Consider the following 12,446-nt stretch of genomic DNA (forward strand, 5'->3'; position numbering starts at 1 on the left):
AGACATCACCCTAGGAGTGATGTGGGGAGAGAGCGCCATCTACCCACCCGGAGGTAGCAGGGCCAATTGTGCTCCCTCTGAGCGCCGGCAGCTTGATGGTGAAGCTGCGTGAGCTGGGGTTCGAACCTGCGACCTCCCGCTCACAGTGCTTTACCCCTTTTTTTTTATAATAATAGAGTGATTTTGGTGTTAACCCTGTCAACTCATAGAGGGTTGCAAATACTTTTTTACAGCACTGTATAATAAGATGTGCAGTCTCATTTTAAACCTTTTCTAACACACATTACTTGCTTTAGTTTGAGAATTTGGGGAAAAGTCCTACAGTTTGGCCTCAAAGTTCTCAAGGTCGCTCTGGACTTTCTGCAGAGTTGTGTGTGTTTTTTGTAAAGACATGATTAGAGCGATAACCACAGAACGCTTATCAGTGTGTGCATATGGATTTCCCTTAACTCTCCAATCATCACAGTGCATATCTAGCCCTCTTAATCTTTCTCCCGGAGCTTCTCCTCGAGCCTCACTATTACTGTTCTATATCTTCTGAGAGCCGTGCATAAATCAAGCTGCTGCTGAAAGACTGGAGTATAATGGCCAATGGATTTTATCGATTTCCTTTTCTTTATTTTAATCCGTATTGATGATCCTGCTCCACGGACAGACTCAGAAAGGCTTTTGTCCCTCAGGCCATAAGACTGTTAAACTCCTCTCAGCACAGCAAACTGAAGACTCTGACACTTTTACACTCCGGCAACTCTGGTCACTCTATGGACACTAGGGATGCAACGGTACAGTGTGGCCACGGTATCGGTTCGGTTTTGATATATCAATATTAGAGCTTAGATTCTCTGCCCGAACCCGACGCGAGATTTCCCACCACTTTCCTCGGGCTCCAGAAAATAGTCTGTGACATAGGCATCTGTTTTTTAATGATATTTTTATTTTATATAAAGCTCTGGCATGATAATCACAATATAGACAAGTAACCAAGTATTATCATTAATGAAAACGAACAAAATGACGAAAACTGAAAGTAAAAAAAAAACATTTTGTTCACTAAAACTAATAAAAACGGTAATTAAAAGAAAAAAAGGTAACGAATTGGAACTGTATTGAACATTTATAAAACAAACTAAAACGAACTGAAAGTCCCCCGAGTACGACACGAAACTAAGATAACTGCATAACACGCACACTAAAGACTGTACTTTTATACTTTATATTTTATTTTATTGTATTTTTATATCTATTGTTATATCTTATCCCTTTTTTGTAACTTTGTGTACTATACATACCTGCTGCTGGATGTCTAGAATTTCCCCTCGGGAAATCTATCTATCCATCCATCCATCCATCCATCCATCCATCCATCTCTATCTGTCTGTCTGTCTGTCTATCTATCTATCAGTCTACCTGTCTGTCTGATCTGTCTAATCTTATCGATCTATCTGTCTGTCTGTCTGTCTAATCTTATCTATCTGTCTGTCTGTCCGTCTACCTATCTCTCGATCTATTGATCAGTCTACCTGTCTGTCTGATCTGTCTAATCTTATTGATCTATCTACCTGTCTGTCTGTCTGTCTGTCTGTCTAATTCTATCTATCTGTCTGTCTATCTGTCTATCAGTCTATCGGCCTATTGGCCTATTAGTCTGTCTGATCTGTCTAATCTTATCGATCTGTCTGTCTGTCTGTCTGTCGGTCTACCTATCTATCGATCTATTGAACAGTCTACCTGTCTGTCTGATCTGTCTAATCTTATCTATCTATCTATCTATCTATCTATCTATCTATCTATCTATCTGTCTGTCTGTCTGTCTGTCTGTCTGTCTGTCTGTCTGTCAAATCTTATCTATCTATCTATCTGTCTGTCTGTCTGTCTGTCTGTCTGTCTGTCTGTCTGTCTGATCTGTCTAATCTTATCCATCTATCTATCTATCTATCTATCTATCTATCTATCTATCTATCTATCTATCTATCTATCTATCTATCTATCTATCTATCTATCTATCTATCTATCTATCTATCTATCTATCTATCTATCTATCTATCTATCTATCTATCTATCTATCTATCTATCTATCAGTCTGTCTGATCTGTCTAATCTTATCTGTCTATCTGATGTTTGTTTCCTCTCTCTCTCTCTCTCTCTCTCTCTCAGGGCTGGGATTGGACGCGGCTGATCTTCCAGCGCAGATGAGCGTCTCTGATTGGCCGCAGCTGAAGCAGACGTTCACGCGGGAGTTTGCTAAGCGGACGCAGGCGGAGTGGAGCCGGGTTTTTGACGGGACGGACGCCTGCGTTACCCCGGTCCTCTCTCTGGAGGAAGTGGCTTCTCATCCTCACAACCAGGAGAGGGGCTCCTTCCTCAGGAACACCCAGGGCGAGCTCAGCCCCCGTCCCGCGCCCGTCCTGTCCCGCGCCCCTGCTGAGCCCCGCCTGTCCCGGGACCCCTTCATCGGGGAGCACACTCGCGCCGTGCTGAGAGAGTTCGGCTTTCAGGAGGATCAGATCGAGAAGCTGCTGATTGGAGGAGCTGTGGAGTGCAATGAAGCCAAGGCACGATTATAGGCTGAAGAGCTGGTCGATATGACTAATGACTAACGATACTATACGAAATTTGATATGACACAATAAGATTTTTTTATAATAAACTTTAGAGCAAATCATTTTCAAAAAACATTTATTTTCAGTCAGTAATACATAAAGAAAACCCCATATTTTCTATGCAGGTGAACATATTTAACCCCTTAAAACACCTTGTCCCCTTAAAACTCTAGTAACTGGAACTGGAAAAATCTGCTTTTAGCTACAGAGCAGCATCAAGAAGCGGGAGTTCTCTACAGGAAACACTAAAACTCTAAAACTCAGCTCGCTGGTGTCACTAAATCATTTTAAACTTTTAATATCTAACCACCATCAGACAGCCTGTATGTTTTAGTTGAGTTTCTTTTGAGTTCTTTTACCTTGTTATTTATTTTAATGCTTTTGTCTTTTTATTTGTCTAATTGTATGTCCCCTTATTTTCAGTGTAGCTGGACATTTAGAGAGCAGTTAAAAAGAATTTAACATAAAAAGGCAAATAAGTTGACAAGCTAAAATTTAAAGCAGCCAAATAAAAAGACAAAACCAAAAAGAAGTACTAAATATAAATAAATAAAATAAAAGTTAAAAATAATGTTTTACTACATAAACAAAATAAAAGTAAATGCAAAAGCATTTAGAGCAAACAGACAGTTAAAATGTAATCAAGAAGAGACGCAAATAAGTTCACAAGCTAAAATCTTAACAAGAAGCAGAAGAAGTAAAATAAAAGGTAAAACAGACACTAAAAGAAATAAATATAAAGGACAAATAATAATAATAATAATAATAATACACAAAAGTAAATAGCATAAGCTTTAAAAACCTAACAAACAGTTAAGAAGAGGTTAAAAAAAAAACATTAGTGCAACTAAAAGCAATAAAGGCAAATAAAAAGATGAATAACAAGTCAAATGAAAAGATAGTAACAAGTATAAGTAAAATAAAAATGAAACAAAGGTCAAAAGACTAAATTTAAATAACAGAAAGTAATAAATAAAAAGGTAAAAGAAAAAGATTTAGGGTTGATAAATGATGAGAGCAAGTCCAATTGTGCTCTCTCAGGGCTCTGGCAGCTGATGGCAAGCTGCATGACCGGGATTTGAACCAGCGATCTCCCAAACACGTCACAACAGTGTATTGCTATATTTCCATTTCTAATGGCAAAAGCATTGAAAGCAAACAAACAGTTAAAATATAATAAAAAATTAAGAAGAGGTAAAAAAAAAAAATCAAATATAACTAAACGTAAGCAGTTCAAAGAATCAAACATAAAAGGTAAATAAGTTGACGAGAAGAAGTAAAATAAAAATAAGGATAAACGAGAAACTAAAAGAAAGAAAGAAATATAAATAAATATTAATAAATAATAAATAAAGAAATAATAAATAATGTAAATATTGAAAGCTTTTAAAAAACAAACAAACAGTTAAAATGTAATTAAGAAGAGGTTAAAAATTTATACAACTTAAAGAAATAAAGGCAAATAAGTTGACAAGCTAAAATTTTAAAAAGTCAAATGAAAAGATAGTAACAAGTATGAGTAAAATATAAATGAATTAAAGGGCAAAAGACTAAATTTAAAACAGAAAATAAACGAAAGTAATAAATAAAAAGCTGCATGACCTGGATTTGAACCAGCGATCTCCCCAACACAGTGGCAGCTAGACCACTGTTTAATGCCCCCCATATTTCACAACAGTTTATTGCCATATTGCCATTTTTAATAGCCTATGTTTTTAATAGAATAGTTTTAAATATATGCAATATATATTTACAGTATATTGCCCAGCTGTAGCAAAGTTGGTCTGTGTGAGAGTCTGGTTACTGGAGTCTGTGGTGAAAGATGTGAAAGCTGTGGTGAAAATCATCTTCTCGCCTTGATACCCGTTGCCTTAATTCGTGAAGCATCATTTGAAAAGCGTTCAGGCTGAAAATAACTCCGCTTTGATCTACAGGCTGTAAAATTTAGTCCGTGAGAAGCTGAAAGCGACAGGTCACGCTCTCGCGCGGTGTGACTCACTTAAATCCTAATCACTGTCCACTTCTTACCTGCTCTCGCGTCATCACGCCCCGAGGAAATCGAGTGTTTTAACTCGGTGTGACCAGAGATAAATGGTGTTTAACACTGTTCTGCTCAATAAAACAGTGGAACAGGAAGGAAGTCAGGGCTTCTTAACATGTTTTCACTGTGTGACCCCTTCTTAGAACCATTTCAATTCCTAAAAATAAGAAATTAATAATTAGATGCACATAATTAAGACATTTGCTCAAATGAAATGATGATTGGTCCACACTCAGGTGAAAATACAGTTAAAAATAGTCTACTGTGAATATTCTGGCTGGGTATCGAAATTCGATACTAGAAATGCACTGAAATGTCTCTCTACTACAGAGAACACAAATCTCTAAAAAAATCTATACCCATTTTTAAAACTTTGAGTAAACAGGCAAAGTGCAGAAAGCTAGCGCACAGCTAAGTAAACAAAACCGCGACAGCACCCTGACGCACTCGCAAGCGGACAGCGTGCACAGAAACACAGATATTTCAAATTGTGGACACACCGCCGCAAAAATATCTCACTTGAACTGTTTCTCACTTGCAATATCTCTCGCTTACAGACTTGTGCTCTCTCGCCTTCACTCGCGCTGTTTCTCTCGCTCTCTCATTTGAACTGTCTCACGCTCTCGCTCACTCACTGTTTCTCACTTGCAATATCTCTCGCTTACTCACTTGTGCTCTCTCGCCTTCACTCGCGCTGTTTCTCTCGCTGTCTCACGCTCTCGCTCACAGTTTCATACTAGCGATCTCTTTTGCTTGCTCATTTGTGCTCTCTCGCCTTCACTCGTGCTGTTTCTCTCGCTCTCTCACTTGAACTGTCTCACGCTCTCGCTCACTCACTGTTTCTCACTTGCGATATCTCTCGCTTGCTCACTTGTGCTCTCTCGCTCACTCACTCGCGCTGTTTCTCTCGCTCTCACACTTGAACTGTCTCACGCTTTCGCTCACTCACTGTTTCTCACTTGCGATATCTCTCGCTTGCTCACTTGTGCTCTCTTGCTCTCTCAGTAGGAAACAGTACTCACCGCTCTCTGACTTCATCTGTAATTTCTCTAAAAAAAGACTTTTATCAGGAACTGCCACCTTAAATCGTTCTAAAGGGTTCTTCATTAAAGGCTGCAAAATTGTTCTACTGCCTAAAGCTGAATAATAATAGTAATAAGGGTTCTATAGTTTTAGTTCTATTGTTAATTCTATTGTTTTATCATAATTGTATTATTCTTGACCTAACTTTCTGCTCAGGCAGGCTGGTTTAAGGAGCTTTAATTCAATTCAATTCAATTCAATTTTATTTATATAGCGCTTTTTACAACAAAGGTTGTCACAAAGCCGCTTTACAGGAAAAACAGGTCCACGCCTCTTATGAGCAGCACCACAGAGATGCCGATTTTATGGTGACACAGTGGCAAGGAAAAACTCCCTTTAAGAGGAAGAAACCTTGGAAGGAACCAAGACTCAGTCCGAGGAACCCATCCTACTCGGGTCGACCCGCTCAGTACAAACAAACAACAAACAACAAACAAATAACAGAACAAAACAGTACAGAGAATTAATGTGAACTATGGCTAATATAACAGGTACTAATTTATGAATATAAGAATGTGATGGGCACAAACTATAGAGCTATGGCTAATACAGAAACAGATACTGAGTGTGTTAATGGTAATCAGTGCAGGGTTGCAGAGCCGGAGAACAACACAGCGGGCAGTGGAGAGCCAGGCTGGAACATCAGGAACAGCATCTCCATACATGTAAAAGAGATAGATAGAGAAAACAGAAAGGAAAGGAAGAGAAAAAAAAAAGCAGAAGTTAGAAGGGCTGTGTAATAATTCTGATGAGTAGAAGGACAGGGCTGATTCCTGAAAGCTGGAACCACAGACGGACACATCCAGGAAGACCGGCCGGCCAGGCGTCTCAGCACGTGAGAAAGACAGAGAGAGAGAACAGAGAGGGGAGGGAAGAGAAAGGGGTTAGAATGGTTTTATAAAACTCTTTACATGAGATTAAAATTCAACACAGCTGATTTTAAACCTCACACACATGTGGATATAAGGGATTGTGATAATTCTGCTTTGCCTGTCAGAAATACATACAGGTTTAAATATAACTACAGGATGTAAGTGAGCGCTATGGTGCTGTCAGTGCATGTTAAATGCATAACAACGCATGTGAATAATCTGGAAAATTAATGCGTTTCTAAACAAGTAACAAAATACATGGTAATTTATCAATTTATCAAAGTTTAATAACAATGTATGTTTCTTTTTTATTGTATTTCAGTTCTGCCTTGTTTAATTTGATGTTTCATTTGTTTGATTGAGACATTTATTTTCTTATTTTTTGTAATTTATAGTTATGTCTATATACCACAGTGCTATACTCCCTTTTATTGAGCACATCTCTCAGAATATAGCTGTTAAATACATTAACATTGTGCTTAAATAATAGGTTAATTCTGTAATGTCCCTCAGTGTCACTATTGCACATGGAACATTTTTGCAGCTGTAATTTAATTATTCTCATTAAATGAGATTGACTTGAAGTACTGTTGAACTATACACTTGGATTGTATGAATTATTAAATATATATTAATGTAATAATTTTTGGTTTCATGTACTTAAATTTGCCTTTTTATACAGCCTACACAACTCTTTTCGTGATCGCTTTGTGATGCTCATTGCTATCTTGCACCCTGCCAGTAGACGTCTATGTTCACGTCTTCCTCCTGCATCGTTTAAATAGCAATAGTGCGTATGAATATATCGACACTGATGGGCGTGGTGGTCTGGAAATGAGGTGTGTTCAGGTACATTTCTGGTGTATTGCTATCTTTGCAACGGAAAACACAGGTGCACCACAAATACACACCGACTTATTATGCACACACAAACGCGCAGCAGTGCACAAACCCATAGTGCCTTCTTATTGGAAGCTATGCAAAATTTTCCTCGTACAGGTAGCTGCGCCGTTAAAATAGCAATCCGCCAAAGTCAGAGCTCATCCGACTTTTAAAGTGAATGAAGAGCAAGTGACACTCTGATTGGTTTATTTTACATTTATATTACTAAAATAGGACCCTGAAGGATTTTTTTTCAAAGGGGTTTTCTACCGTTTAATTTTACCAAACTTTTTTTTTTATCTCGACCTTAAATTTAGCATGATTTCTTATTTATCCAAACTTTTTTTTAATGCATGCTCTAATCATATTTATTCCTGTTGTATTAGATATTGTATTACCAATTTCAAACTTTTCTTTACTCTGTAAATCTTTATATTGTGGCTTAATGTCTGTTAGGTATATTTAATTAGTATAATTAGATTAAAAAATTGAGAGCACTTCAGTTTCTAAATCAGTTTCTCTGATTTTTCTATTTATATTGTTTTATTTTAGAAACTACAGACAACTTTACTTCCAAATTCCAAATAAAAATATTCTCATTTAGAGTTTTTTTTATTTACAGAAATAACGAAAAAGATGCAGAGCTTTCAGACCTCAAATAATGCAAAGAAAAAAAAGTTAATATTCATAAAGTTTTAAGAGTTCAGCAATAATCAATATTTGGTGGAATAACCCTGGTGGTTTTTAATCACAGTTTTTTTCATGCATCTTGGCATCATGTTCTCCTCCACCAGTCTTACACACTGCTTTTGGATAACTTTATGCTGCTTTACTCCTGGTGCAAAAATTCAAGCAGTTCAGTTTGGTGGTTTGATGGTTTGTGATCATCCATCTTCCTCTTGATTATATTCCAGAGGTTTTTAATTTGGTAAAATCAAAGAAACTCATCATTTTTAAGTGCTCTCTCATTATATGTTTACGGAGCTGTATATACTGTATGACTGGAGTAGAGAGATATGTGAGGAATGTATTTTAATCTGAGCAGCTGATGTGTTGTGGGCGGGGCCGTGGTCTGGCCTTTGTAGGTTAAGTCTGATGGGGGCCGTGTACCATGAGACATCAGTGTGTGTGTGTGTGTGTGTGTGTGTGTGTGTGTGTGTCTCACATGATCTTAGTGAGGTATCCCGTGACGAATGTGAGGGAACTTTGGTGATGTGAATCCAACATGTGAATCAGGCTGTTCTGAATGAATGTATGTATCTGACCCGGGGGCTCATAAATCCGTGTATCATTCCTTCATTTGATATTAAATTGAGAATCAAAATTGGAAAAAAAAAACAATTCATTTTAATTTTTTGTTTTTGAATTTAAAAACCAAAAAACTAAAAACATTTTATGTTACATTTAATGATCCAAACAAAAATGGGAAAATTAAAAAAACTAATGATACACAGATTCTTATAGTATAAATGATAAAGAAACAGAATATTGAGTTAGTTCAGGTTAATTCTGCTTAATTCACTCAAATATTCTACTTACTCTCATTTTACTTTAGTGTCTCATTTTGGTCAACAGTTAATGTTGAGTTGAGCCCCCAAAAACATAAGAAAATGGGTTGCAGTATAGTTACAGTACACTTTCTGGTAATTTGCCAGCTTATATGTCTTGTCTTGTCTTGTCGTTTCTTGTCTTGTCTTGTCTTGTTTTGTTGTGTCTCGTGTCGTGTCGTCTTGTCTTGTCGTGTCTCGTCTTGTCGTGTCTCTTGTCGTGTCGTGTCTTGTCTTGTCTTGCTGTGTCTCTTGTCTTGTCGTGTCGTCTTGTCTTGTCTTGTCTTGTGTCGTGTTGTGTTTCTTGTCTTGTCTTGTCGTGTCGTGTCTCTTGTCTTGTTGTGTCGTGTCCCTTGTCTTGTCTTGTCTTGTCTTGTCTGTAATTATCAGACTGGCTCCAGTGGCTGGATCACCTGTCTGGTACCAGCTCACTGAACTAAAATGCTCTAAAATGAGCAACTTTTTTTTTTTTTAAACAGTTTGATTTGTTACTTTGCTATTTTGTGATTATCATGCCATAGCTTTATATTACATAAAAAAATTGCATTAAAAAACAGGCCCAGACTCACAGTCCTGACCCTGCCCAAAAACAATGGTGGAAAATCTCGGCCCGATAATCTAAAATCTAATTTAACAATACTATAATGGCCTAACTGCACATTTTTACAGGGTCTTTTTTTTTACAGAAGTAGTAGTGTTGCAGCATTGTGGCGGGTAGAGGTGGGCGGATGGATCTAAATATCGATAATATTGATACCAATGCTGGTATTGGTATTGAGAAATACTCGTGTAAAAGATCAATACTTATGCTTTTTTTTTCTTCCACACGCACCGCTGCTACCTCAAAAAAGATTTATTTTCCTAATGTTAAGGCAAACTTTGTTTTGTAACTGTTTCTAGACATTGTTTCTAAACAAAAATGTTGATTTTGATAAAGTATTTAATATTAATATCACCCAAAATTTTTCAATATCGAGTATGATATTATGCCCTGAGTATCGTTCTATTTTTTTTTGGCTGTTTTTAGCAAAAGAAAAATTCACACTGTTCTCATTTCTCATTATATATGTACTGTTTAGCGCCATATCACCCACCCCTAGTTGTCACTAGGGAAATTGTATCCTAGGTCTTTTTGATCATTTGGATCTATGAAGCTTAAAACATTAAAAATTATTGGTATCAGTATCAATATCAGCAATACTGGTCCTGCATTTACTTGGTATCGTATCGATACCAAAATTCCCAGTATCGCCCACCTCAAGTTTCTGAACTTCCAGTCAACACTGGAACACTGCTCCCCTGCCCCCATTTAAAGCTTGAGCACTGAGCACTCCCTGCAGATCACATGTTACATCACTTGATAGAGGGAAATGTGAACAGCGCTCTGCAGCAGGAGACCACAAAAGAGGCCTTGTGAGCCGTCAGCAGGAAGGGGACGCTAATCCTGCGTTACCTAGAAGCTTCCAAATAAGAATTAAACCCAAGAAAAAACAAACAAGAAACATGTGCTCGTAAATAATTACTGTAATTGCTTAAACCATCCCTCCTCAAACACCACCACCACCACCACCACCGCCAGCGTCTTCCTCCTGCCAGCATCGCAGAGCAGAGCTCATGCCAAACTCGGAATTTGGGACTCTGTGAAGCAGAGCTGGAGGAGCCTCCCTGAGAGAAGCTGCTAATCTCATAAAAAGTCACGTGTCCTACAACTTGCTGGAGGCCTTTCGCAACACAACTCAACACAGAGGGGTTTTTCTCTCGTTCACCCAAATCAGCCAAACCCCTTCCCTCTGCTCAGACCTGCTCACTTCTCATCACGTCCTGAGGGCCACTCAAGCAGTGAAGCACAGCACTCGCCTCTCAGCTATGCAGTAGAGATTAGCGGACGCTGGACTGGACTCATGACTGGAGCCATGACTCTACTGAGCGAGGAAAAGCCCGCCAGGTTCCCCGAGCCCAGCACCCACATAACCACGGCCATGGAGCCCTACACCATAGACTGTGTCACCAAAGGGGACCTGGCAGACTCGGTAGAGTCCGCCGTGTTCGAGGCGGTGGAGCCTCCGAGAAGATCGAGGGGACGGCTGGTCATGCACGGGCTGGTGATGTTCGGCAGGGAGTTCTGCTACGCGGTGGAGGCGGCGTTCGTCACGCCGGTGCTGCTGAGCGTAGGTCTCCCGAGGAGCATGTACAGCCTGGTGTGGCTCATCAGCCCCGTGCTGGGCTTCATCCTCCAGCCGGTCATCGGCTCGGCCAGCGACTACTGCCGCTCGCCGTGGGGACGGAGGAGACCCTACATCCTGTCTCTGGGGATTATGATGCTGGTGGGCATCACCATGTTCCTCAACGGAGACGCAGTGGTTTCAGGTAAGGCATTCATTTTTATTAACTTCTATTGGTGTGTTTTTTCTCAGTTTTTGTCCTCTTTCAGGTCTTATAACACAGTAATTATATCAGACAGACACATGCCCTGATCTCTTTTACTCCAGAAGACATACGGCTGCTCAAAAATACAATCATTTAAAATGTAAAAGGAAGCAAGTTTTTTTTTTTTTTTTTTTTTTTTTTTTTTTTTTTTGAATGTATAGACTTTATATATATATTCACACCTAAGATAGATCTAAGATCTTTTCAAAAATAGTTAGATTAGAGTGTATGTGAGTTATAAGAAAGCATAAGATTATTGATTTAAATTCATTACATGGCTTATTAATTATTACTTTGATAAAATACCTGGAGAAACAGCATCAGACGCAGTTATTTTTCTTGATAATCAATAATCACACCTCTAGGATACATGTAGATTAAAATACTAAAAACCTGACGCTCAGAGCAGCCTATGAACTTTCAGTGTTTTAATCAGGACACACAAAGAAAACTATATATACAAAAATGTCAACTTTTCAGTCTAAATAAATAAAAATGTTTGATGCAAAATAACTACTTAGTAAAAATGTGCAAGTAAAATAAAAACTATATAAAGTAGTGCGCACACCATAGCTAGCTTTAGTTTGAGTAAAGCAGGTAGTTTCACACTTTTTCTGTGGACACTTTTGAGTCTTTATTTACTGATATTATTTGGTTTGAAACATCATATAAATGTGTTTGAAGCACTAAAGGTAAATAATATTGGTTGGGGAAGGAGATTTATCACTTTTTTAGGTGTTTTTCTCAATGAGTTTCTTGATGTTTTACCGCACTGGGATGTGATCATTATTTTTTGCGATTAGTCACAACAGAATCGTACCTTTGCTTAGTGAAAATGTTAAGAAGTCTTCTTAAGAAGTCTTAAGGGGTTTAAATATAATTTAAAGTGTCAATGTTAGATATATTTGTGGTATCGTATGGTGAAATATTATTTTACATTAGTATTAATTACAGCATGGTGCTTCCTTGTATTATTGGGAGGGAGACTAAATCT

At 38.1% G+C, this 12,446-nt stretch overlaps 3 protein-coding genes across 3 annotated transcripts in view; all 3 read left to right on the forward strand.

Annotated features, from left to right (window-relative positions):
• The window catches only part of amacr (alpha-methylacyl-CoA racemase), a 29,184-nt gene extending 21,945 nt beyond the window's left edge, over positions 1-7,239 (forward strand). Inside the window, exon 6 of the mRNA XM_022666497.2 lies at positions 2,155-7,239. Coding sequence (XP_022522218.1) covers positions 2,155-2,564 — 410 coding nt within the window. The 3' untranslated portion in view covers positions 2,565-7,239. The remainder of the gene's footprint in view (positions 1-2,154) is intronic.
• Positions 1-12,446, forward strand: part of hpse (heparanase) — a 221,766-nt gene that overhangs the window by 124,690 nt on the left and 84,630 nt on the right. The gene's annotated exons all lie outside the window — the stretch shown is intronic.
• The window catches only part of slc45a2 (solute carrier family 45 member 2), a 68,353-nt gene continuing 65,182 nt past the window's right edge, over positions 9,276-12,446 (forward strand). Inside the window, exon 1 of the mRNA XM_022666534.2 lies at positions 9,276-11,392. Within this exon, the coding sequence (XP_022522255.2) occupies positions 10,927-11,392 (466 nt within the window). The 5' untranslated portion in view covers positions 9,276-10,926. The remainder of the gene's footprint in view (positions 11,393-12,446) is intronic.

The sequence above is a fragment of the Astyanax mexicanus genome, chromosome 17 (genome assembly GCF_023375975.1).
Source record: "Astyanax mexicanus isolate ESR-SI-001 chromosome 17, AstMex3_surface, whole genome shotgun sequence".
Classification (NCBI taxonomy): domain Eukaryota; kingdom Metazoa; phylum Chordata; class Actinopteri; order Characiformes; family Acestrorhamphidae; genus Astyanax; species Astyanax mexicanus.